Raw genomic sequence first — 24819 nt, 5'->3', positions numbered from 1 at the left:
ATAAAGTCTTTGGAAAAACGGTCTCTCAATAAGTTATTAATATAACATTTCCCATTTCTCCGTCACAAATTCTCATTTACGACGCAACTACCCGTCGCAAGCTTGCGACGGGTCAAATACCTCTCATTTGCGTCCGGGTCAGAGCAAAACGGAGCCGACATTTTCCCTGCATGCATTAATGGTAGTGTTGTACAATTAAGACTTTTTTGCATCTAATAGTACTAAACCCACATATTTAATTCTAATAATTGGCAATAAACATGCCAGCATTAATGCCCCATGTCCTTCATTTCTTGCTTCATTTCTGATCTTGCTTGGTGTTCTTTCATCCTTGCATGAGATTGAAAATATCATTTCTTCCCTCTCAACATCCCAAAATCTAATATTGACGCTACAAATTGTTCTCAATTTATAGTATTAATATCTATAATATTCTGCGGAATTAAATAAATGGCCGACGCATGCATACTTCACGATGCTCTAATCGATTTAGCAGTAATTGACGGAGCCCTAAGTGACGGTACAATGGAAGACGAAGATGACGATGATTTCATAACTCATCAAGTGTTGACGGATAATAGTAAAGGTATGTATAATTATGATGTTTTTGCTATTGAAAACTTATAGCTCATTATCATTATAATTATTAGGGCAAATCCAATAATAAAATTTTCGACTTCTAAACATGGTCATGTTGAATGATCTTAATAAAATTTTATTTTAGTCTTTGCGCATGGAACATGAACTGAACTTATAGCTCATTATCATTATAATTATTATGGCAAATCCAATAATAAAATTTTCGACTTTTAAACACGGTTCTGTTGAATTTTCTTAATAAAATCATATTCGACTATTTTCGCATGGAGCATGAACTGTGATGAATGTTTCCTTGAATATTGGTGTATAGGTCTTTCATCTTAGCATACATTTTTTAAGATGAGTACAACGTGTGTAAATGTGTATATTTTTTGTGTGAATGTCACCTTCTAAACTATTCGAGATAGAAATTAAAAAATGCAATAACTAAAGGTACATGTTATTGTTATATTTCTCATAAAGGTCTATACTCTTAGGACAAATGTTGTTATTGTTCCGGGTGTAATTCCAGAGCAGATTTGTTACCACGTAAGCTTGTAGAATGATGGCTTTGCTTGACTCTTCCTTTCGGCCTCTCCTGAAACAATGAACAAACTGAGGGCCCGGCTTGGTACCGAGCGTACTCACTCTGACGCTCAAGTCAGTAAACTTAAGAGGGATTAAGTTGCGTGTTACTTGGCACAAAGGATATTGTAGAGAGATAAGGGAGTTTATACCAGATTAGTATGCTTAATTGATTATTTGCGGATCCTTTCCTCAATGAAGGTTGAGGAGTATTTATAGGCTTTCACCTTTTGTCACGTAGTGGCCAAGTGGCCAAGTGGCTAGCAGGTGGAAAGACTGCTCTACCCTCGGCCGGGGGACCCATGGCAGGCCGGCGGGCCCTGTTGACTCCATGCCGAGGGGTCTTGGATGTGAGTACGCGGATTTGTATCCCGGCTGGCTAGTTGCCTAGCCGAGGCCCAAGTGACAGACCGACTGGCTGCGTCGGTTAGGCTGTCCAAGGTGTTGACTTGCTGTGGATATCTTTGACCTTGCTCAATATGTTGACTCGGTCAGCGGGTGCAGAATATGCCCCATCAATTTGCCCCCAGCGTAGTCTATGCCGTGGTATGGACCTTCGATGAGTGTTGAGCGTATTCTGCGCAAGTACCTAAGTTCTGCCCCGGCCTCTTCTTCCTCGGCTTGGTTCTGCTTAGGCCGTACCGTATCCCCCTCCACATGGATGTGTAAAGGGCATCAAATGTGGAAAAGAAAATGGCGCTGGCCGAGACCGAGGTTGTGAGTGCCGTTGCTTTTGATTGCCCCCAGCCGGTGCTGCCAAGCTCGGTTGAACAGCTGGTCGTTTGGCAAGTAGATACCAAGGATCGTGTTTGAAGAAGATACGTCGATTAGCATTCTGTCAAGGAGCGTGTTAAAGAAGTTTTGTAACTGTTTGTCGATTGACATTCCATGGCTGCATGCTTGACATGTGGCTCGGCGTTGATTGGTTTACGCTTCATGGGCTTTGCCCTGATTGGTCCGTTTCATGGGCTTTGCTCTATAAATAGAGCAGTTAGCCTGGGATTTTGGCCACCAAAATTTCATTTTCTCAAAAAATTTCTTCTTTCTAGCCTTCTTTGACGAAACTTCTCTCTAGTCTTCAAAGCGTTACTCGGCGTAACACTTTTCCAAGGTAAACAAACAAATTTTTTAACTCTTATTTGTTAAGTATTTGTTGTCATGTCTTCTGATCTTTGGACCTAGTAACCTGCGCCGGGGCTCCCCGTCGCGTCTTGATGAAGAGGAGGCGCTGGCCGCCATCCCGATAAGGTCCGGGGGCCCTAGGTCTCCTTCTCCTGAGGTTGACGATCAGTATTTGGAGGATTTCTCGGATGATGATGATGACGGTGGTGATGTTGAAAGGACTCGTTCCAATGAGGAAATGCCGCATGTCTTGGATCACGGCGACGCCTGTAAGATCAGTCCAGATCGTGCTTGGGCAAACAAGTTCGCCAGTTGCTCCGGCTCTGAGTTTTTTGAACACCATTACTCCTTTGGCAGGGAGTATAGAATTGTTATTCCTGAGGAAGGTCAGGGCGGTCTTTGCCCTCCCAAGGGTCAGATCGGCGTATACATCAGACACCTGGAGTATGGGCTCCGGTTTCCTCTGAATGAATACGTTATGGCCATAATAAAAGCTATGAACGTCGCCGTGGCCCAACTGCATCCGTTGGCCATTAGGACTATAGTTGGCTTTGTGTGGCTCTGTCTTTTCAAGGGGGAGGCCCCAACGGTTAACTTGTTCCGCCGGCTTCATCATCTTCGGCCATCAACCCCCGGTGGCACGGGGTGGTACAGCGTGCAGACGGAGCCGGGTTACGTTACCGTGTCCAAAATTACATCTTGTAAGGACTGGAAGGGGCGGTGGGTATACGTCGAGGTTCCGAAGGATTATCCACTGCCCCGGTCCTTCCAGCACCGCGTTAATTTGCGGTGTGAGAGTCGGGGGGAGCGTGAGAAATATGTCTCCCGGAGTAAGCTCAAGATGGATGCCTTTAAGGTCCATCTCAATGAGGACGAAAGGCGGGCAATGAAGCTGTTTGAGGCTGAGAAGGATGGGACGCCGAAGGGATGGATGCCCCCGAGGCAGATCATTCTTCAGGATGAGCTGCTCTGCCACGTCGGCCTCATACCGGCCCTCGAACAGGGTGAGTGGGGTCGGTGTGAGGCCCATCTCTGCTTTTAATGTTTCTGTTTTTGAACTTTGATTTATTTCTTTTACTTAACTCTTGCTTCGTTTCCTTTGCAGACCGTTTTGGCCCGGATCTGTCTGAGGAAATTCTCAAGAGGATGGGACTTGACAAGGACAAGAAAGTTGTTGATTTGCATCCTAAGGCCCAGACACGTGATCGCAGACCGGCGCCAAACGACCTCATGGATCAGCAGTTGAAGGCCATAGATGTGACGGCGGCCCAGGCGAAGGTTGCCGGTAACGTGCCGCGCCGGAAGCGAAAAGCAACGTCTTCGGCGGCGACGGCGTCAACTTCAGTTCAACCTCCAATCCCTGCAGTCCAAAAGGAGATGGTGGTGGTCGTCGATATTACCGATGAGGAGGCCACCGTGGCAGAGGAATCTCCTCTCTTACGTAAGAGAAAAGAGACTGCTACTGCCGCTGCTACTGCTACCGAGGTCGGCAAAGAAATGGGGCCAGCCGACCCTCTGTCTAAGAAGCCCAGAACTGGTACGGATCTAACCTGTGGCTCAGATTTAGCTGGTTCATTAGGCGTTCCTGATGACAGGCTCTCCGGCATGTCAATGAATGTTGACATGGATGCTTTGTCCTCATTTTTTGTAGATCAACCGCCGCCGTCTACCGGTCCTACTGAACGGCTTATTGAGAAGCGACCTGCGCAGACGGGTAATAAAGATGCCGTCATCATCTCCTCCTCCCCGAAGCCTTCCCCCACCCAGATCAGGAAGATGCTGGCGAAGTGGGCTGACATGGCCGGTGCTCATATCATGGAGCAAGAAAAAGGTCATGGCCGAAGCTGCCCCACAGCTTGAGCGGCTTAGGCTTGAGCTCGCTGCTGCGAAGAAGGAAGCCGAGAGGGCCAAGGTCGAGGCTGAAAAGACGGTCCTTGCCGAGCGAAAACTTAGGGAGGACGCTGAAAAGGCGGTCCTTGCTGAGAGAGCCAAGGTTGAGGCTGCGGAGGCTGATGCCGCTAAGCTGCTGGAGGAGCGTGACCACCTTCAGGCTACCGTCGACTTCACTGCCAAGAAGAGGGAGGAATGGAAGTCCCTGTATACGGCCCAGGCGAAGTCACACAGGAACACAAAGGCAATCCTCACCTAGAGGGAGGAGGACATTGAGACGCTCCAAAGCGTCGTCCTCCCTAACATGTGCGCCCAATACCGGGACCTGGCCGAGGAAGCTGCCAGGGAAGTGATCGGAGAGCTCTTTCCTGAAGGCTCCTTCCCGTGGCAAAGATTTGACGAGCTGTTTGATGATAAGCTTGATGCTAAGGCGAAGGCCGCGGAGGAGAAGGCTGCGGAGGAGGCAAAGGTGAAGAAGGAGGAAGAGGAGGCCGCGGAGAAGGCGGCCCTTGCTGAAAAGGCGAAGGCGGCCAGGGAGGAAGGCGAGAGGCTAAAGGCGGTGAGCCGAAGCCGCCAAGTCGGCTTCTGGGTCGCCCACCAAAGATGATGTTTGCGATGTCGCCGGTGGCGAGCAAAGAACAGCATAGGGAGACGGGCGGTTGTCACCGGTTCACCCGGCATCTCGGATAGCCACTGTTCGGGGCCAATTATTAAGCCTTTCCTCCCCGCCATCTTTTGGCACTTCATGTCTTATGTCCTGTACCCTTTTCTGTTCCTTCTTTTTTGTAAACTTTGGTAGGTAGTGTTTAGGCTATCCCTATGGGGACGGCCGTCGACTTCTTCCTTGTATTTCCTGTAAACATTTTTAATAAGAATTTGTTTATTTTGCTTCTGGCTTGGCCGAGGTCTTTTTCTCATTTTTGTCTGAGTTGTCTTCTTACGTTATTAATTGAGCGCTTCTTTTCTGTTTCCACCTTCGGCTTTGGCCGAGGCAGTTAGAATGCATATCTCAACTGTACTTAACGTTTTTAAACATGTTGGCGTGTCGGTCGCTTCCTCCACCGCCCGAGGCGGTCAGATTTGCGTTTCCCAACCGCCGTTGTGAACATATTAGCGTATCGGTCGTTGTGTCCCCGTCACTCTCGGTCTGGCCGAGGCAATCGGGGTTACGGCGCGATAGCGTTCGTATCTGTAGACGTGTTGATCGCTTCCTCTTTCACTCTCGGTCATGCCGAGGCATCCGATTTGCGCTTCTCAACCGTACTTATACGTTCCTAAGCATGTTGGATCAACTGCTGTGGGGCAAGTCGCGTTTCCCTCGTCACTCCCGTCTTTGGCCGAGATGAACGAGTTTACGTTTTGACTGCTGTTGTAAATATCTTGGTATGACTATGGGAGGGACACTTCATTTTTATAGAAAACTTGGAACATTCTTCATTGGATATAATCAAGCGTTGGGGTGCCCACAACGGTCTTGGACACCTCCGCCGCTATACGAAGTATTTTCTAAGATTGTCGGTGTTCCAGTGGCTTATTAGAGGCACTCCCTCTATGTCTGTCAGCCGGTATGTACCCGGCCTCATTTCTTCAACCACTTTGTAGGGTCCTTCCCAGTTGGCCGTCATTTTGCCATGGATGTTTCCTTTGTTGGTGGCGGCTGAATTTCTTAGGACTAGATCTCCTACTCTTAAGTCTCTTTTGTGGACCCTTCGGTTGTATGCTCTTCTCATTCGATTTTGATATACTGCCAAGTTAAGCCGTGCCGTGTCTCGGCTTTCTTCGACCAGGTCTAGGGAGACTCTTAGGCCTTCCTCGTTCTCGACTGGGTCAAAGGTTTGCCTTCTGAATGTCGGCACCGATGCTTCGATTGGCAGTACGGCTTCAGACCCATAGACTAGGTGGAATGGACTGTACCTCGTTGCTTCTTTCTCCGTGGTTCTAAGGGACCATAGGACGCCGGGTAGTTCATCAGCCCACCTTCCCTTCAGATCTTCAACTTTCTTTTTCAGCCCGTTTAGGATTGTTTTATTAGCTGCCTCTGCCTGCCCGTTGCTCGAGGGGTGGCGGACGGAGGAGTATGCGAATTTGATACCGAGCTCTTCTAGCCAGTTCATCACTATGTCACTCCAAAACTCTCGGCCGTGGTCAAACACCATGACTTGGGGTAACCCAAATCGAGTTATGACGTTCTCCCAGATTACCTTTCTTACGGCCGCCGTCGTCTTTGCAGGTACCGCGACAGCTTCGACCCATTTGGTGAAGTAGTCGACGGCGACAATCAGGTACTTTCTTCCTCCGGAGGCCGTTGGAAATGGCCCCAATAAATCCATCCCCCACTGTGCAAAAGGAAGGGGACTAAGTACTGGTTGTAAGTCTCGTGAAGGTGCGTGTATCACCGGAGCATGCATCTGACAATTTTTACACTTTTTGGTCTTAGCTCTGGAATCCTCAAGCATGGTAGGCCAGAAGTAGCCGGCTCGGAGAGCTTTGTGGGCTAGTGTTCTTGCCCCATGTGATGTCCACAGATGCCTTCATGAATTTCTCACAAGATGAGCTCAAGCGTCGTCGGTGGGCCGACACATTTCAAAAGTGGCCTTATTACGGACCTTCTATACAACTCTCCTTCAAACACTAAGTACCTTGCGGCGATCCTTCTTATCTTCTGGGAGAGACTGCGTGCCTTCGGTAACTCATTTGTCAGTTTGTACTTCATTATCGGAGTCATCCACGTCGTCTCGGCTTCTATGTCGCCCACCATGCCGACGGTCTCAGTGATGCTTTTAGCATTCCTGATATCCACCAAAGACGGTCCGGTGACATTCTTGATGGTAGAACTGGCAAGTTTTGAGAGAGCGTCGGCTCGGTTGTTCTCGCACACAGGAATGCATTGGATTTGGAAAGATTTCAATTTTCTTTGTGTCGGCTTTTACCCTTTCCAGGTATCTTACCATCCCGTCGTCCCGAGCCTCAAACTCTCCTCTGATTTGGTTAGTAACCAATAGTGAGTCTGTCTTCAACACAATGTGCTCTGCTCCGGCAGCTCTATCTAGCTCGACTCCAGTTATCACCGCCTCGTATTCGGATTCGTTGTTTTGAGGCCGAGAAGGTAAATTTCAAGGCGTACTCAAACTCGTCCCCGTTTGGGCTGATGATAAGGATGCCGGCTCCTGAGCTGTTCGCCGTGGAGGACCCGTCGGTGTATACTTCCCATACTCCGGGGTTTGGTTCCTCTTGATATGTGCACTCGACCAGGAAGTCTGCAAGTTCCTGCCCCTTTATCAAGGGCCTCGGCTTGTATTGAATGCCGAAGCCGGATAGCTCTACTGCCCATTTGATGAGCCTGCCGGATTGTTCAAATTTTTCCAATGCTTTCTCCAATGGTTGGTCGGTTAAGACCGTCACGGGATGTGCGTCGAAGTAAGGTTTTAGTTTCCTTGTGGCAACGACGACAAAGAAAGGCGCTTTTTCAATCGGTGGGTAATTTCTTTCGGCGGGCAACAATGTATGGTGACAAAGTAGATTGGTCTTCTTTGTTTGTCTTCTTCTCGATGATCACGGCGATCGACCGTGGGCCGAGGTAATCGCTATGTATAGATATAGCGTCTCCCCAAAGATCGGCCTGGACAGGGTAGGGAGAGTTTGAAGATGAGCTTTCGATTGCTGAAAAAGCTGTGCTCTGTTCCCCCCACCCCAGCTGAAGTCTTTATTCCCCTTCAACACTTTGAAGAATGCGGTGCTCTTGTCGGCTGACCGAGAGATGAAACGGGCGAGAGCCGCCATCCTCCCGGTCAACATCATAACCTCTTTTCGATTCCTCGGCTCCGGTAGGTCCAGTATTGCTTGGACTTTCTCGGATTGGCATCAATTCCCCAGCACCGACAAGCACGCCGAGGAACTTACCCGCCGGACACCGAAGTTGCATTTCATTGGGTTAAGTTTCATCTTGTATTTCCTTAGTGAACAAAATATTTCGCTCAAGTCGGCCAAGTGCTCGCTGTCAGACTTGCTTTTTACAATAGCGTCGTCGACGTAAGCCTCGATGTTTCGCCCTCTTTGATCTTGAAACACTTTGTCCACCAGCCTAGTGTAAGTTGCGCCAGCGTTTTTCAAACCGAACGGCATCATTTTATACATGTATGTGCCGTGTATGGTGATGAATGCGCACTTAGCCATGTCTTCTTCGGCCATGAATACCTGATGGTACCCTGAGAAGGCGTCGAGCAGACTCAGCATAGTGTAGCCTGCCGTTGCGTCTATTAAAATATCTATTCGAGGCAAGGAATAACAATCTTTAGGACATGCTTTATTGAGATTTGTAAAATCCACACACATCCTCCACCCCCCCGATGATTTCCTCACCATTACAACATTTGCTAGCCACTCGGGGTAAGTACAAGGCATGATAAAGCCTGCCTCTAATAGTTTGTCTACCTCGGCCTTGATGGCCTCATCTTTCTCGGCCGAGGAGTTCCTCATCTTCTGCTTGACCGGGCGAGCGTTGGAGAGCATGTTCAGCTTGTGAACGATCACCTCTCGGCTCACTCCTGGCATCTCGGCGGCTGAGTACGCGAAGACGTCTTTGTTCTTCCTCAGCAGGTCTAGGAGATCGGCTCGAACTTTGGCTCCCGGGCCGACACCGACAATTACGGTGCGTCCTGGGTCAATTTCCACTTGCTCGGTCTCGGCCCCCTCGACCATGCTGACGTTGTTGGTGCTCATCGGATCACCCTCCTGTCGTAAGGATGGGCTATTCCCCTTCTCTGACTTCTTCGCCACTTTGAGGGACTGCATGTTACACCCTCTGGCAGATATTTGGACATTGACAAATTCGTCTTTCTCGTCCTTTGAGACGAGCTTTTGTGCCTCCCCCCGGTCCGAGACATACATCAATGTCAGGGCCCGGATGGACATTACAGCATCGGCCTCGCTCAAAGTAACCCGGCCTATCAGAACATTGTAGGCGGACGAACCATCAATGACCACGAACTCAGACCAAACATCACCGGCAACTTGATTGATCCCAGGGGTACCAGGCCGGCCCCTGAGAAGCTGTATAGTGGGTTGGTACAGGGGCTCAGGTCCTCAATCTTCAAACCGAGATTGAGGAAGCATTTCCTGAACATGATGTTTGTGTAGGCGCCTGTATCAATTAGGCACCTCTTAACCAAGTGGTTGGCTATGTCAAGGTGGACCACCAGCGGGTCACTGTGTGGGGCTACGACTCCTTCGTAGTCTTTCTTTCCGATGGTTATATCGGGGACGGTGGTAGCGGGGATCGCTGTGGTGGGCACAAAGTTGATGGCTTGGTAAAGCTCATTTAGGTGCCGTTTGTGCCCATTAGCCGACCCTCCATTCTCGTTACCTCCGATGACCACCTGGATCACTCCTATCCTCTGGAACACCGATTTCCTATTCGCCCCGTCGGAGCTTGATTCCGGGGGCCCAGCTACATACTTGCTGAGGGCCCCCTTTCGGATCAGCTCCTCGATGGCGTTCTTCAGATGCCGACAGTCGTCGGTCTTATGGCCGGGCTGGCCGTGGTAATCGCAAAATTGGCTTGCGTCGCCCTCCGCCTTTGTCTTGGGGGGCCTTGACCACTTCTGCCCTTCATTTTTGCTTAGGGCAAAGACCTCGGCCGGTGATTTGACCAGGGGGGTGAGATCGTGGTACCGCTTCTGGGTGTATGGTCCCGAACTCCTCCCGGCGCCCGCCGAGCTCTGTTTCCTGTTAGATCTTTCAGGTCGTGACCGATTATTGTCACGGCGACCTTCGTCAGTGTTCTCCCGGCGGCTCCTCCTCTCTGGTTGCCCAGCTTCGCTGTGGCCTACCCAGGTCTTGTGGTAGTCCTCCACCTTTATGGCTCGGTCGGCCATCTTTCTGGCGGAGGCTAGATTGAGGTCTTCGCACTTGATGAGCTCATTTTTGAAATCGCCCTTCGGCAGGCCTTTCATCAGTGTGAAGGCCGCCAGTTCGGGGTTTAGCTCACGAATCTGCTGAACCTTAGCGTCGAAGCTCTTGACGTAGCTCCGGAGGGACTCGTCATCCCCCTGTCGGATAGTCAGGAGATCCGATGTCTCCACGGCCCTTCGCTTGTTGCAAGCGTACTGGGCTATGAAATTATCCCTGAGGTCGGCATAACAGTACACCGAGCCATTAGGTAGCCCTTTGTACCAACTCTGGGCCATCCCGTGCAGGGTTGTTGGGAAGATTCGGCACCATATCTCGTCAGGCTGCTCCCATACCGACATGTAAGACTCGAAAGCCTCAGCGTGGTCGGTTGGGTCACTGTCCCCTTTGTACGATAGGGGCGGCAGTTTCAGCTTGGTCGGCACCGGGACTTCGAGAACGTAGTCATGGAGGGGCTGTCTGACCACGTGCCGAATGACACGCGGCGATCGGCTCCTCGCATTCCTAGTCCGGCTCCTCTCCCCGTAGCGGGAAGGGCTTCTTGTTATCCGACTCTGGTGAGTCGGGCTCCTTTCTTCGTTTCTTCGGGGGTGGCCTCGTTGTTGCCGCGGCGACGCTGTCCTCCCGCGAGTTGGGGAAGGACTTTGGTCTGCCACTGACACCACGGGCACCGCCGGCGTCCTTGTATGCTCAGCTCCTTGTATTGCTCCGGTCAAGTTGATCGGAGTCACTTTATGGGCCCTGGTCACCTGCGGGTGTGCTGCCATCACCGTCGTAGCGGCGGGGGTGATCGACGTATTCCCCATCAGGTCCAGGAACAGCTTCAGTTTGGTTGCATCGACCACATGTCCCATGACAGTGACATGGCCGGCGGGCAGCGGTGTTTCTGGTATTATTGGTATCCCGTACGCCGGTTGAATTACTCGGCCGGTGGGGGACTGCCCAATCTCAGAATTGCGGACTGTATCATCCTGATAGAATGTAGTTTCGTCGGTCACAATTACTTCTGGCTGTTTTGACATTCTCTTAGCTTATTGGGTGGGTTTTGTTTTGTCTTTTTTTTTTTGTAAGGGATTTGACTAGCTTTTAGTATGATTTCCTCACAGACGGCGCCAATTGTTCCAGGTGTAATTCCAGAGCAGATTTGTTACCACGTAAGCTTGTAGAATGATGGCTTTGCTTGACTCTTCCTTTCGGCCTCTCCTGAAACAATGAACAAACTGAGAGCTCGGCTTGGTACCGAGCGTACTCACTCCGACGCTCAAGTCAGTAAACTTAAGAGGGATTAAGTTGCGTGTTACTTGGCACAAAGGATATTGTAGAGAGATAAGGGAGTTTATACCAGATTAGTATGCTTAATTGATTATTTGCGGATCCTTTCCTCAATGAGGGTTGAGGAGTATTTATAGGCTCTCACCTTTTGTCACGTAGTGGCCAAGTGGCTAGCAGGTGGAAAGACTGCTCTACCCTCGGCCGGGGGACCCATGGCAGGCCGGCGGGCCCTGTTGACTCCATGCCGAGGGGTCTTGGATGTGAGTACGCGGATTTGTATCCCGGCTGGCTAGTTGCCTAGCCGAGGCCAAAGTGACAGACCGACTGGCTGCGTCGGTTAGGCTGTCCAAGGTGTTGACTTGCTGTGGATATCTTTGACCTTGCTCAATATGTTGACTCGGTCAGCGGGTGCAGAATATGCCCCATCAGTTATATTTCTCACAAACGTACATGTGCTGATATTTCACACAAAGGTCTATACTTTTACGACAAATGTGACCCTGTTAACTAAATTATTTTAGTTGTAGATAATCATGTTGTTGTATTCCTTACAAAGGTTTATACTTTTAAGACGAATGTCACCCAGTTAAATAGAGTAAGTAATATAATGTCCAATGTACATGTTGTTTTATATCTTATTAATGTCCATACGTTTTGTCCAAATGTGACCCTGGCAACTACATTATTGCACTTGTATATGTTCATGTATTTGTATATCTTACAAAGGTCTATACTTTTAGGACGAATGTCACCCTGTTAAGTAGAGAGTAATATAATGTCCAATGTAAATGTTGTTTTATATTTTATTAATGTCCATACTTGTTGTCCTAATGTCGCCCTGTCAAATGGAGGAAGTAAGCTAAAGTAAAATACACATGTTGCTTTATATCTTATAAATTGCCATACTTTTTGTTCTAATCTGATCCTTTTAACATGTACAGGTACTGATTTTTCGAAATCACTATTGGGAACGACAGCAGAAATATGGGAAGAGATCTACGAGATGTACCGTAAACACACACAAGCGGTTGGTTTCAGCATTACGAAAGCAACTTCTCGCAGAGTTAACGGTCCTGGCACACCCGAAGTCGAGAGATACTTTGTTTGCTCATGTGAAGGAAAACATGGGAATGGTAGTAGGCTAGGTCCGAATGGTTTACCTCACGTAGCGACTAACAATCTGAGGAACGCTGCAATCACTCGGTGCGAATGCAAAGCGGGGCTTCGGTCGCAAGTAAATGAGGATGGGCAGTGGGAGGTACTGCAACATACCACTGAACACAACCATGCCCTTACTCCCACGCAGTGGCAGCAACATCACCGATCGGAGGTGGTGCCAAGAAATAGTATATTGGTGTTTTGAGGCACTTATTTTGGACATGTTTGATGTTTGTATTAAAACAGTTGTTAATTAAGTTGTATGTAAAACTATGACTTGTGTTTCGTGTTTTGGGAGCTTATTTTCAATATATTAACATTTAAATAAGTGAATTACTTATGACATTCTATATGTTAAATAATGTTATCATTTTTGCACAAACTGTTACAATTAAAATTGATAACATAATGGATAAATATGTAAACAAGTTGTCATTTCTCGTGTACTACTTATGGCACTATATTTTAAAAATTATGTCCATATCTTTTATTAATATATTAACATAAAAAAAAAGATTTACCTATGACATTGTATATGTTATTATTTTTGCACAAACTATTACCATATTAAAATTGGTAACAAAATTGATAAATATGCAAACAAGTTGTTATTCTTTGTCTATTACTTATGCCAGTGTATTTTACAAATTATGTTCATATCTTTTGTCAATATGTTACCATTAAAAGAGGAATTAGACATGTCATTGTATATGTTAAGTAATGTTCCAAAGTGTACAATCTTTTACCACTTTGAAGTTGTTACCAATGGCAATGTATATGCCTATAACGTTGACATCTTTATCGAATATGTTAACACTCTGAAATAGGTAACATATTGGCAAATTGTGCGAACATTTTTTAGGGACTATGCCATCCAAAAGAACATGTCCAAAATAAAGTTCCCAAAAATCAAACGACAAGTCATAGTTTTATTTCAAACAAAATGAACAATGTTTTAACAAAACCATGAAGCATGACCAAAATAAGCCCCTCCAAACATAAAATTATTGTTTCCCGGTATCACTCTTTTTCGCTCTCGCGTAGGTGTAGCTTTGGCGGTGCTTGGGTGCAACGTAATATGAACATTTACACGCGCTATTACCCAGTCTTGCCCCACCTTCCTTTACTAATGCCCTTATCGTAATCACCTTTTGCTTGTTTTACCTTTCTTTACTACTGCTCCAGTGCACTTCTTGCTAAACTTTGGACAAAACTGATAACATATCAAATAAAACTGGTAAAATATCAAACAAATTCGATAACATATAACAAATATAAATCAACAACAAATTGGAACATAGAAATAAATTTCATATCCAACAAAATTGGTAACATAACCAACAAAATGATATCATCTCAATATAAATCAATAGCCGATATCATTAAATGATAACATATTCAACAAAACTGGTAACATATTACTACAATGTTGCAATTTAATATCCAAAAATGATAACATAACCAATAAAATGGTAACATATCAATATAGATCAATAAACGAGATCACTAAATGATAACATACCCAACAAAACTGGTAACATATTACTACAATGTTGCAATTTAATACCCAAAAATGGTAACATAACCAATAAAATGGTAACATCAATATAGATCAATAAACGAGATCACTAAATGATAACATACTCAACAAAACTTGTAACATATCAAGTAAACATTCGATCAAACTAAAGTATCAAGCAAACATTGTTTAATTTTTTACGCAAAATCAAAAAAAAAATATAACATTATTTAAAATAATATCAAATAATGAGTATAATGATGGTAACATAAAATGCATTTGCTAACAAAATAAAAGTGTACAAAATGAATGTACTGAAAAATCAAACATAAAAGAGAACATAATAAACAAAACCACCATAATCAAACAACCTTTCCACATGGATAATTTGCATGTCTCAATTAACATACAACGGAACCATAATCATAAACATTACTCCAAAAAATAATAACAATAACAACGGAAATACATACCCACCGACATCGTCACTCTTGCTTGCGGATCTTGTGTTTTTCTTCAGTGTCAGACGTTTTGATACCATCTTGATTGATAATGTTTTGTAATTTTTTGGCTAATTATGAAGGATCGGAAGAAATTGAAAGTGTGGATTCATAGAAATTTGAATGGGGAGAGAGAAGGGGGGAAGATGAGACGGATGAATGTGATATTGTTTTAGAGAGATGAGGAGGTTTGCAGTAATTTAGGTTCATTGGGAAGGGGGATTAATATTTCTTTAATGCAGAACATTAAATGCTCACAGTAAAAAAGTCAGCCTCCACTATTCACGCACAGTACACAATGTCGACCCACTAAGCACGAATACACCACTATCCGATCCGTCGCAAGCTTGCAACGGATATCTCCGTCACAAGCAAGACGGACTGTTTCTCCGTACCCCTTTTGAGTAGCTTTCATACTTCTTTTATTGTTAAAATGGTGGCTTAAACTAACTCTTTCATTTGATATCTATTATCATAAAAAAACGTACCCATTTTAACGCAAAATCTTTTACTTTCTCATATCCACCATATTCTTCCCTTTCCTTTTTTCACAAAAAAATTTTTTAAAAAAAGTGTGAATTTACCACACAAAACACACTACCCCGCAAAAAATTAAATTTGGATCACACAAATGATAAATCAACCCAAAAAGGAAATAGAGAAGAAAATCCGAATAAGAAATTGGGAAGAATATACTCCCTTTGTCCCGGTCATTTGTTGTCTTTTTCCATTTTGGGTGTCTCGGTCAATTGTTGTCCTTTCTATTTTAAGAATGAGCTTAATAATCAATTTGATCATTCATACTCAATTTGTTCCACTTGTCATTTAGTCATTTTGACCCCTTCCTCTTTCCTTGGTTTTTGTGCCAAAATCAAAGGACAATAATTAACCGGGACGGAGGAAATAGTAGACATGAGACTATGAGAGTGTATATTAGTACCACAATTTTATGTTATATGTACCCATTTTATGACTTTTGATACCATGTTTACTTCAAATTAGAACCGATATCTTAATAAATTTATTGAGATAACGTCTCTGATCATGAGACTTGCACTCCTTGTCGACTTCTTGTTTAACTTCGTACAATTTTAAACGCCACTCTAGTTTAATTTTTAATGATATTCTATATTTAATTTGCACAAAAATGGTAAAATGGTATGCGGAGAAAAATCAAATTAAATATAGGGTATATAGGGTTACGAAGTATAACTATAAGTACTGTATATATATTACACGGGGTCTAAACTAGTAAACAATTCAAATAATTGAAATACTCCGTACATCTCATGAAGCATAATTGCCGACAAAAAGAAAATCACATCTCGTGAAACACGATCCAACTATTAGCCAGCTTGCGGACCAGAAGTCTTATCCTTTTGTATTTTAATTTAATGTGTAAGGTGACAATAATTTGTTAGCATTTATATATGAGTTTTTCTAACCTATGCCCACTAGGCATAGGATAAGAAACCCAAAAAAGAAATAATTAAATGATGTTTTTATGGGAAATTGTAAGATCCTCTACTTTTTACTTTTCTTTACAAGAAATACATTAATTTCTTACCTATTTTGGATTTCTTATCCTATGCCTAGTGGGCATAGGTTAGAAAAACCGTTTATATATTTAGTAGTTTAAGTCCATATATACTTTGAGCTCCTTTTACCCCAAAAAAAAAATGTTCTAATAATCTCTCATTTACTAATCTTTTTTCTCCAAAAAAAAAATATATATACGAAAATAATGAGCGTTAGCGTAAATAAATCTACGATGGTGTACCCGGCCGAGGAGACTCCTAAGCAAAGTCTATGGCTATCAAAATTAGACATGATGATACGTCAACCCTACTCGCATACTAAGCTTTTGTACATATATCATCCAAATGATACCAAAATCGACTCTCATTCTACAAATTCGTCAACATTATTATTTTTTGAAGTCGAATTTTGAAGGAGGCACTTAGGCCTTAGCAAAGCCCTAGTGCTATATTATCCTGTGGCCGGTAGGCTAAAAATGAATAACAACAACAATCGATTTGAAATTGATTGTAATGAAAAGGGAGTCTTATTTATCGAAGCTGAAACAAATTGTACGTTAAGTGATATTAATAATAAAGGTCAACCGAATTTTAAGCTTCGTGATGAGTTGACCCCAAAATGCGATTACTCTAAAGGGTTCTCTTCGTTTCCATTATTTATGGTAAAAATTACGCGATTTAGTTGTGGTGGCGTAACTCTTGGTATGGCCACACACCACCATGTAGCCGACGGAATTTCCCATATGCAATTTATTAATTGTTGGGCAAGTTTGGCTAGAGGAGTTGAGCCAAAGGTTAAACCTTGCCATGATCGTGCTGTATTTCTTGGCCCTCGTTTCCCAGCACAAGTCAACTTCAAGCATTTGGAGTACGAACCTCCTTTGCCTCCCGTATCACCTAAGAGCTTGTCAGGTTAGTTGCACCGACAAATAATTTTCGTGAAAGATCGTCTTATATACAAGAGTTCATTTTAAAAAGTTGTTTTATTATTGAATTTTCGGGTTTTGGGTCTCATTTATAGCAGTTAGTCTCTCTTAAAATGTCCGTTTTAGAACTAATATAGTTCAAATAGAGTCTCATTTAGGTAGATGGGAAAAGCTTATCGTGAGTTATTTGTCGGTGCAACTAACAATCTACTAAAAAAAAAAGATTTTTTATTTAACGGGGCCTTAAATGGTCTTTTCAGAACTTGGTCACTCAAATTTATTTGATGGCCTTGGTCTCAATGTCTCATAACGGGGAAATATTTATCCATGTCGTTCACACTTGGGATTTGAATCGTTTTAAGGAAGACTAATTGCAACCCTAAGGAAATATTCCGTATTTATTTCTCCCCAATTTTTTAGTTTTAAACTAAAATCTTACCCCTAGTAGTGTCCCTACTAATTTTTTTTTCCTACTTTACCTTGGAAAAATTCTTGTATTCTCTAGGAGGACCGTCCTCTTACACCTAAGGGTGTTAAATGGTGTGGGCCAACAGGGCCTAGCCTGCACTCACGGGCTGTAATTTTCCAGCGCAGTTAGCCCAGCCCAGCCCGCCTCTCTATCAGGACCGCGCCAGTGCCAGAGATTTTCAGCCCACCCTGGTTTGGCCCGGTACAATATTGAAAAAATATCAAAAAAAACACTATATGGATCGGGCCTAGTCAGATAATACGGAGCCCGGCCCGGCTCGGCCCCTATTTAGTGCTGGGCCTGGCCCATAAACCGTCAGCCCAGCCTGCACTAACCTAGCCAACCGCACAACCCTACCTACACCTAAGGCTTTATAATATTTGATTTAGTGGATTGTTTTTAAGTGTAAGGAAGACGGTCCACCGAATCACGAAAATTTTTCTTTACTTTATTATTGTATGCTAGTTTGACCATTGATTAGTCAATTTGTTTGTTTTTTAATTTCTTGATCAGATGGAACACCCTCAACAACAGGACATTTCTTTAAACTTTCGAGAGAACAAATCAAAACTTTAAAACTTGCAGCAATTTCAAGCCAAGTAAAAGTAACAAGTAACCAAGTAAGCACATTTACAGTAATTGCTGCTCATGTGTGGCGCAGTGTATGCATAGCCCGTGGACTAGCAGACGATCAAGACGTTAAATTATATATACATACAGATGGACGGTCTAGATTAAACGATCCGAAATTACCACAAGGGTATTTTGGGAATGTATTATATTTCGCATGTTGTGTTGCAAAAGCGGGTCTTAATCCACAATCCACTATGGCACACCGTGAGTAAAATTGACGAGACAATGAAAAAACTGGAAAATTCCGAGTATTTAAGATCTGCCATTGATTATTTGGAATTACAGTCGGATCTAAAGGCTCTTGTTCGTGGAGCTCATACCGTGACATGTCCTAACCTTCAGGCTAATTCTTGGGCTAGGTTGTCATTTTCTGAAGCGGATTTTGGATGGGGTAAACCCGACTCTATTGGGTTAGGTGAAATTAATTCTGAAGGTCAAACAAAGATAGTACCAAGCCTAAGTAAGGATAAAAGTATTTATGTTGGTACTAGATTATTTACACCTCACATGGATCTCTTTCGAAAATGTTTTTATGAGTTCCCAATAAAAATAATTAACACAAACTCTTGTAAGCTGTAAGCCTGTAACGCCTGTAAGATTGTTTATAAATCGTCGATTGTTAGTCGTTACTGTCTTACCTTAGTAATTTTATGTGAATTTTGTTTTAAAAAAGGTACTATCAATTAAAGTGTTTTTTTAATCATCTTTTTGCTCTTTGGGGTATAGAGGGTGACGACTGTTTTTGGGTGAGCTGTGTTGCTTGTCTTCTGCCAGTCATTTTTACGAGGAGGGGTTTCTCTCCATTTTCTAAAAAGAAATGGAGAGGTCATTTTCTTTCGGTGGTTCAGATCGTATTCTGGCATCATCGAACGGCTCAAAATTAATGGGTAAAAAAAAGGGATAATGAGGTTTGGTGGAAAAATATTATTAAATGAGTTTAAGAGAGGAAATGGAGAGGATCCATTTTGCATTTTTACACCCTCATTAGTACATACTTCCTCCAAGTTTCTTAAATTCTCTCATTTCGTTTAGACACAAAAAAATAACAAAAATAATAAAAAATGAATAAAGTAATGTGAGTTGTAAATTTACGCAGGAGAGAAAAAAAATAAAGAATGGATAAAGTTGTGGAAATTATTGATGTTTTAAGAAATAAATAATAAAAAATGAATAAAACTTACCAAAAAGAAAAGGAGCAGATAAGCAAATCTCATCTTTATTAATTCAGAAGACAATACTCAATCCAGGGCGTGCCACATCATTAATTTAGCCTTTTTTTTTTAAGAATTCATGTTATGGTGGGATCCGTTAGTGTACAATGTATTTATTTCTTCAGAATTCCAGTTATACAAACATGCGACAAATTCCGTCTTAGAACAAATTCTATGAAATAATACTATGAAATAATTTTATACATTCCGAATAAGTACAATAGAAATGCAAAAAAAAAAAAAATACATCCAAAAACATTAATACCGGTCCAAATACATACCCGTATAATTTTACACGGGGTTAAAACTAGTTAGTATTAAAAAGAAAAAAAGAGAAGATATAAGAAACTTAAAGAGAGTATTATTATGGAAATATAGGTAGTTAGAAACCAACTACCAAAGTTGTTAGAGAAGTTACTTAGAAGTGTAACTAACTTCCCTATATAAACACCATTGTATCTATCAATTTATTAATCAAATTCACTTTTTGTCAGAGTTGAGGGACTTGATTGCTACAATTGAAACTTAAAAAGCTTAATTTTACCATTAAATAGAATTAGGGGACAAATTGCCACTTTTGTCAAATTTTTCATCAAAATCATTCATAATATAAAAAGGTAAACAAATGAGCGAGAAACCCAAAAAAAGAAATAGGTAAACAAATGATCGGAACTCAGGGAGTATAATAGTTTAAGTTTGGATTCATGTCCACAAGGAGGCTCATCGAGGAGTGAGCCCTCGGGATTCCAATTACACGGATAATATCTGTTTATTAGACCAGCACGCAAACTGTTTAACAGGGTCGAGTCACTAGTAGAAAAAACCCCTACGGTGGCGGTCATAAATGACCTTTTGTGGCGGTTTTCAAAGGTTTTAGGTCCGTCGTTTATCACGGGGTCGTATATACTTTTGCGGCGGTTGTACAACCGCCACAATAGCTCGCATACAGTGGCGGTTTTCCAAACAAAACCGCCATTATAACTGATGGGGCATATTCTGCACCCCCTGACCGAGTCAACATATTGAGCAAGGTCAAAGATGTCCACAAGCAAGTCAACGACTTAGACAGCCTAACCGACGCAGCCTGTCGGTCTGTATGTGGGTCTCGGCCACGACAACTAGCCAGCCGGGGCACATATCTGCGAACTCATATCCAAGACCCCTCGGCGGCGAGTCAACAGGGTCCGCCGGCCTGCCATAGGTCCCTCGGCCGAGGGTAGCTCAGTCTTTCCACCTGCTAGCCACTTGGCCACTTGGCCACTACGTGACAAAAGGTGAAAGTCTATAAATACTCCTCAACCCTCATTGAGGAAAGGATCCACGAATTTAACCGAAGAATCACTATTCATCTGGTAATATCTTTCTTATCTCTCTACAATATACACTTCGCCAAGTAACAACTACTTCTCTCTAAGTTTACTGACTTGAGCGTCGGAGTGAGTTCGCTCGGTCCAAAGCCGAGCCCTCAGTTTGTTCACTGTTTCAGGAGACCGAAGGGAGGATTCAATCAAAGACGTCATTCTACAAGCACGGGTGGTAACAAATAACTGCTCTGGAATTACACCCGGAATAATTGGCGCCGTCTGTGGGGAAAGATACTAGAAGCTAGTCACATTCATTCCCAAACAAAAAACAAAAACCCACCCAAAAAGCTAAGAAGATGTCAAAACAACAAGAGGTATTCGTGACTGACGAAAATCGAATTCTACCATGAGGATACCGTCCACAATTACGGGTTGCGCGACCCTCCACCACCGGCCGGGTAATTCAACCGGAGTACGGGATGCCAATAATACCAGATATGCCGCTGCCCGCCGACCAGGTCACCATCATGGGACACGTGGTTGATGCAGCAAAACTGAAGCAACTCCTGGACCTAATTAGTAGTACGCCGACTCACACTGTCACACCGACAAGAGCGGCGGAACCCGTCCAGGAGACCAGGGCCTGAATGTGACTCCAAGAGACTTGAACGAGCACCGGAAGAAGCCGACCCCCGTCAAGACGCCGGGAGCCCAGAGCGCTAGTGGCGGACTCCGAGTCCTTCCCGCACTCACGGGAGGACGGCATCGCCGCAAAGACCGACGAGGCATTCCCCGGAGGAGTGGAAGAAGTTCGACTTACAGTCGGAGAAGAAGTCCGACTCACCGTCGTCGGGAAGAAGCCCGACTCACCAGAGTCGGAGAAGAAGCCCTTCCCGCCACGGGGAGAGGAGCCGGACTAGGGGTGCGAGGAGTCGATCGCCGCGTGTCGTTCGACACGTGGTCGGGACAGCCCCCTCAGCACCTACGTCTTAGAGACCCCGGTGCCGACTAAGCTAAAGTTGCCACCCATAGCATACAAAGGAGAAGGCGACCCAACCGACCACGTCGAGGCTTACGAGTCTCACATGTCGGTATGGGAGCAACCCGATGAGGTTTGTTGCCGTGTCTTCCCAACGACACTGCATGGGATGGCACAAAGTTGGTACAAGGGGCTACCCGACGGGTCGGTATACTGTTACGCCGACCTGAAGGATACATTCCTAGCCCAGTACTCTTGCAATAAGAGGAGGGTCGTCGAGACATCGGACCTCCTGACTATCAGACAGGAGGGAGGCGAGTCTCTCCGGAGTTATGTGAAGAGGTTCGACGCCAAGGTTCGTTGATTCGTGAGTGAACAATGAATCGCGGCCTTCGCACTGATGAAAGGCCTCCCAAGAGGAGACTTAAAAAACGAGCTCATCAAGTGCGGCGGCCTGAACCTAGACTCCGCCAGGAAGATGGCCGACCAGGCCATAAAGGTGGAGGACTACCACAAAACCTGGATAGGCCCCAGCGAGGCCGGACACTCAGAGAGAAAGAGCCGCCGGGAGGACAACCCGGACGAAAGACGCCGTGACGATAATAGGTCGCGGTCTGACAGATCTGCCAGGAAGCAGAGCTCGGCGGGCGCCGGGGGGAGTTCGGGAACGTACCACCAAAGGCGGTATAATGATCACACCCCCCTGGTTGTATCTGCCGCCGAGGTCTTCGCCCTGAGCAAGGGCGAGGGCCGGGGGGAAAGGCCCCCCAAGCCGAAGGGAGACGGTGACACGAGCCAGTACTGTGAGTACCACGGCCACACCGGCCACCTTACTGACAACTGCCGGCATCTGAAGAATGCCATTGAAGAGCTGATGCGGAAGGGGAGCCTCGATAAATATGTCGCCAAAGGCCAAAAGACTGATGCTAGCGGCTCGAATAAAAAATCCGTCTTCGAACGGATAGGAGTAATCAATGTTGTCATCGGGGGCAACGAGAACGGTGGGTCCGCTCATGGGCACAAATGGCACCTGAACGAGCTGTATCAGGCCATCAACTTTGTGCCCAAAACAGCGGTCCCCGCTTCCAACATCCCCGACATGACTATTGGGAAGAAGGACTACGAGGGAGTCATCGCCCCTCACAGCGACCCACTTGTAGTCCACTTGGACATATCCAACCACCTGGTCAAGAGGTGCCTCGATTGACACAGCGCCTACACGAACATCATGTTCGGGAGTGCTTTCTCAACCTCGGTCGAAGGTTGAAGACTTGAGCCCCCGCACCAATCCGTTGTACGATTTTTCCGGGGCCGGCTGGTACCCCAGGGTTGATCAGATTGCCAGTGATGTTCGGCGAGGGAGATGCGGCTAAGAATATCCTAGCTGAGTTCGTGGTCATCGACGGCTCGTCCGCCTACAACATTCTCATAGGCCGAGTCACTCTGAGCGAGGCCGACGCAGTGATGTCCATCCGGGCCCTGACACTGATGTATGTCTCAGACCGGGGGGAAGCGCATAAGCTCGTCTCCAAGGACGAGAAAGACGAGGTGGTCAACACCCAGATATCCGCCAGAGGGTGCAACATGCAATCCCTCAAAGTGGCAAAGAAGTCAGAGAAGGGGAAAAGCCCATCCTTGCAGCAGGAGGGCGATCCGATGAATACCAACGTCGGCATGGTTGAAGGAACCCCGACCGACCAAGAAGAACCGCATCCCGGCGTATGGGAAATAACTACTGACGGGTCCCCTACGGCGAACAGCTCAGGAGCCGGCATCCTTATCACCAGCCCAAACGGGGACGTGTTTGAGCACGCCTTGAAATTTACCTCCTCGGCCTCAAACAACGAATCCGAATACGAGGCGGTGATAAATGGAGTCGAGTTAGCTAGGGCTGCCGGGGCGGAGCACATCGTGGTAAAAACATGCTCACTATTGGCGGCCAACCGAATCAGGGGAGAGTATGAGGCTCGAGACGACGGGATGGTAAGATACCTGGAAAGGATAAAAGCCGACACCGCCAAATTGAAGTCCTTCCAGATACAGTACATTCCCAGGTCCGACGCTCTCTCAAGACACACCGGCTGACAGACATGGAGGGTGCGCCTTTGATAAGCCATTAGGACGGGCAATCTCGAGAAAAACTTTGTATAGCGGCGGAGGTGCCCGAGACAACTGTGGGCACCCCGACGCATGTTTATATCTAATGAAGAATCATCCAAGTTTCCATCAAAGTGTTCATTTCCCCCCATGGTCACTATCAAGAAGCAGACGCCACGGCAGTCACCCCAAGAGGTAGACGCCGCAGCAGTCACTCCAAGAGGTAGACGCCACGGCAGTCACCATCAAGAAATAGGCGCCACGGCAGTCACCCCAAGAAGTAGACGCTACGGCAGTCACCCCAAGAGGTAGACGCCGCAGCGAAATCACTCCAAGAGGTAGACGCCACGGCGATCACTATAAGGAAGCGGCGTCGCGGCAGTCACTACCAGCGCTGTTGATACTCACGAAAGCGATCAACATGCCTTAGAAACGTTAAACACAGTTGAGATACGCACTCTAGACTGCCTCGGCCAGGCCGAGGCGGAAACAAAAAGAAGCGCTCAATTAATAACGTAAGAAGACAACTCAGACGAAGACAAGAAAAGACCTCGGCCAAGCCAGAGGCAAAATAAGCAAACTCTTATTAAAAATGATGACAGGTTACAAGTGAGGATAATACAGACGACGGCCGTCCCCATGGGGATAAGCCAAAACACAGCCTACCAAAGTTGTACAAAATACAAGGAAAAGAAAAGCAAAAGGTTACAGACATATCATTTAAGCGCCAAAAGATGGCAGGGAGGAAAGGCTTAATAATTGGCTCCCGAACAGCTGCAGCTATCCGAGACGCCGGGTGAGCCCGGTGACGACCGCCCGTCTCCCTATGCCTGTTTGCGCTTACCATCGCGAGCGTTGGCGGATCATTTTGATGGGCGACCCGAAAGGCTGTCTCGGCGGTCTCGGTTTTCTCGGCGACCTCGGCCTCGGCCTTCTTGGCGGCCTCGGCCTCAAGAAACCTCACCGCCTTCATCCTCTCGGCTTCCTCCTTGGCCGCCTTAGTCTTCTCGAAGGGCCGCCTTCTCATGACCACCTCTTCCTCCTTCTTCACTCTTACCTCCTCCTTGGCCTTCTCCTCCGCGGCTTTCTCCTTAGCTTCGAGCTTATCATCAAACAGCTCGTCAAATTTG

The 24819-nt window shown here is 45.5% G+C and overlaps 1 protein-coding gene and 1 long non-coding RNA gene across 2 annotated transcripts; one reads left to right on the top strand and one right to left on the bottom strand.

The window, feature by feature from the left end:
• Window positions 1-12878, top strand: LOC141645878 (protein FAR1-RELATED SEQUENCE 1-like). The gene is made up of 2 exons (XM_074454047.1): window positions 1-586; window positions 12297-12878. The coding sequence occupies exons 1-2, from the start codon at window positions 451-453 to the stop codon at window positions 12716-12718; spliced, it is 558 nt and encodes a 185-aa protein (XP_074310148.1). The 5' UTR covers window positions 1-450; the 3' UTR covers window positions 12719-12878.
• A 535-nt stretch (window positions 12879-13413) lies between these two features.
• Window positions 13414-14361, bottom strand: LOC141645877 (uncharacterized). The gene is made up of 2 exons (XR_012545201.1): window positions 14060-14361; window positions 13414-13934 (listed from the first exon to the last, which is right to left on the bottom strand). It is a non-coding gene; the product is annotated as an uncharacterized LOC141645877 (long non-coding RNA).
• Between the last annotated feature and the right edge of the window lie 10458 nt (window positions 14362-24819).

This window comes from Silene latifolia, chromosome 3, assembly GCF_048544455.1.
Source record: "Silene latifolia isolate original U9 population chromosome 3, ASM4854445v1, whole genome shotgun sequence".
Taxonomy (NCBI): Eukaryota; Viridiplantae; Streptophyta; class Magnoliopsida; order Caryophyllales; family Caryophyllaceae; genus Silene; species Silene latifolia.
The sequence above is the reverse complement of the archived record's forward strand: the minus strand, read 5'-3'. Positions and strand labels throughout refer to the sequence as shown.

Excerpts from the sequence above, each read along its gene's own strand:
- LOC141645878 (XM_074454047.1), top strand. The coding sequence starts at position 451 with ATGGCCGACGCATGCATACTTCACGATGCTCTAATCGATTTAGCAGTA. Across the intron at positions 587-12,296 it reads GTTGACGGATAATAGTAAAG|GTACTGATTTTTCGAAATCA; the intron begins GTATGTATAATT and ends TAACATGTACAG.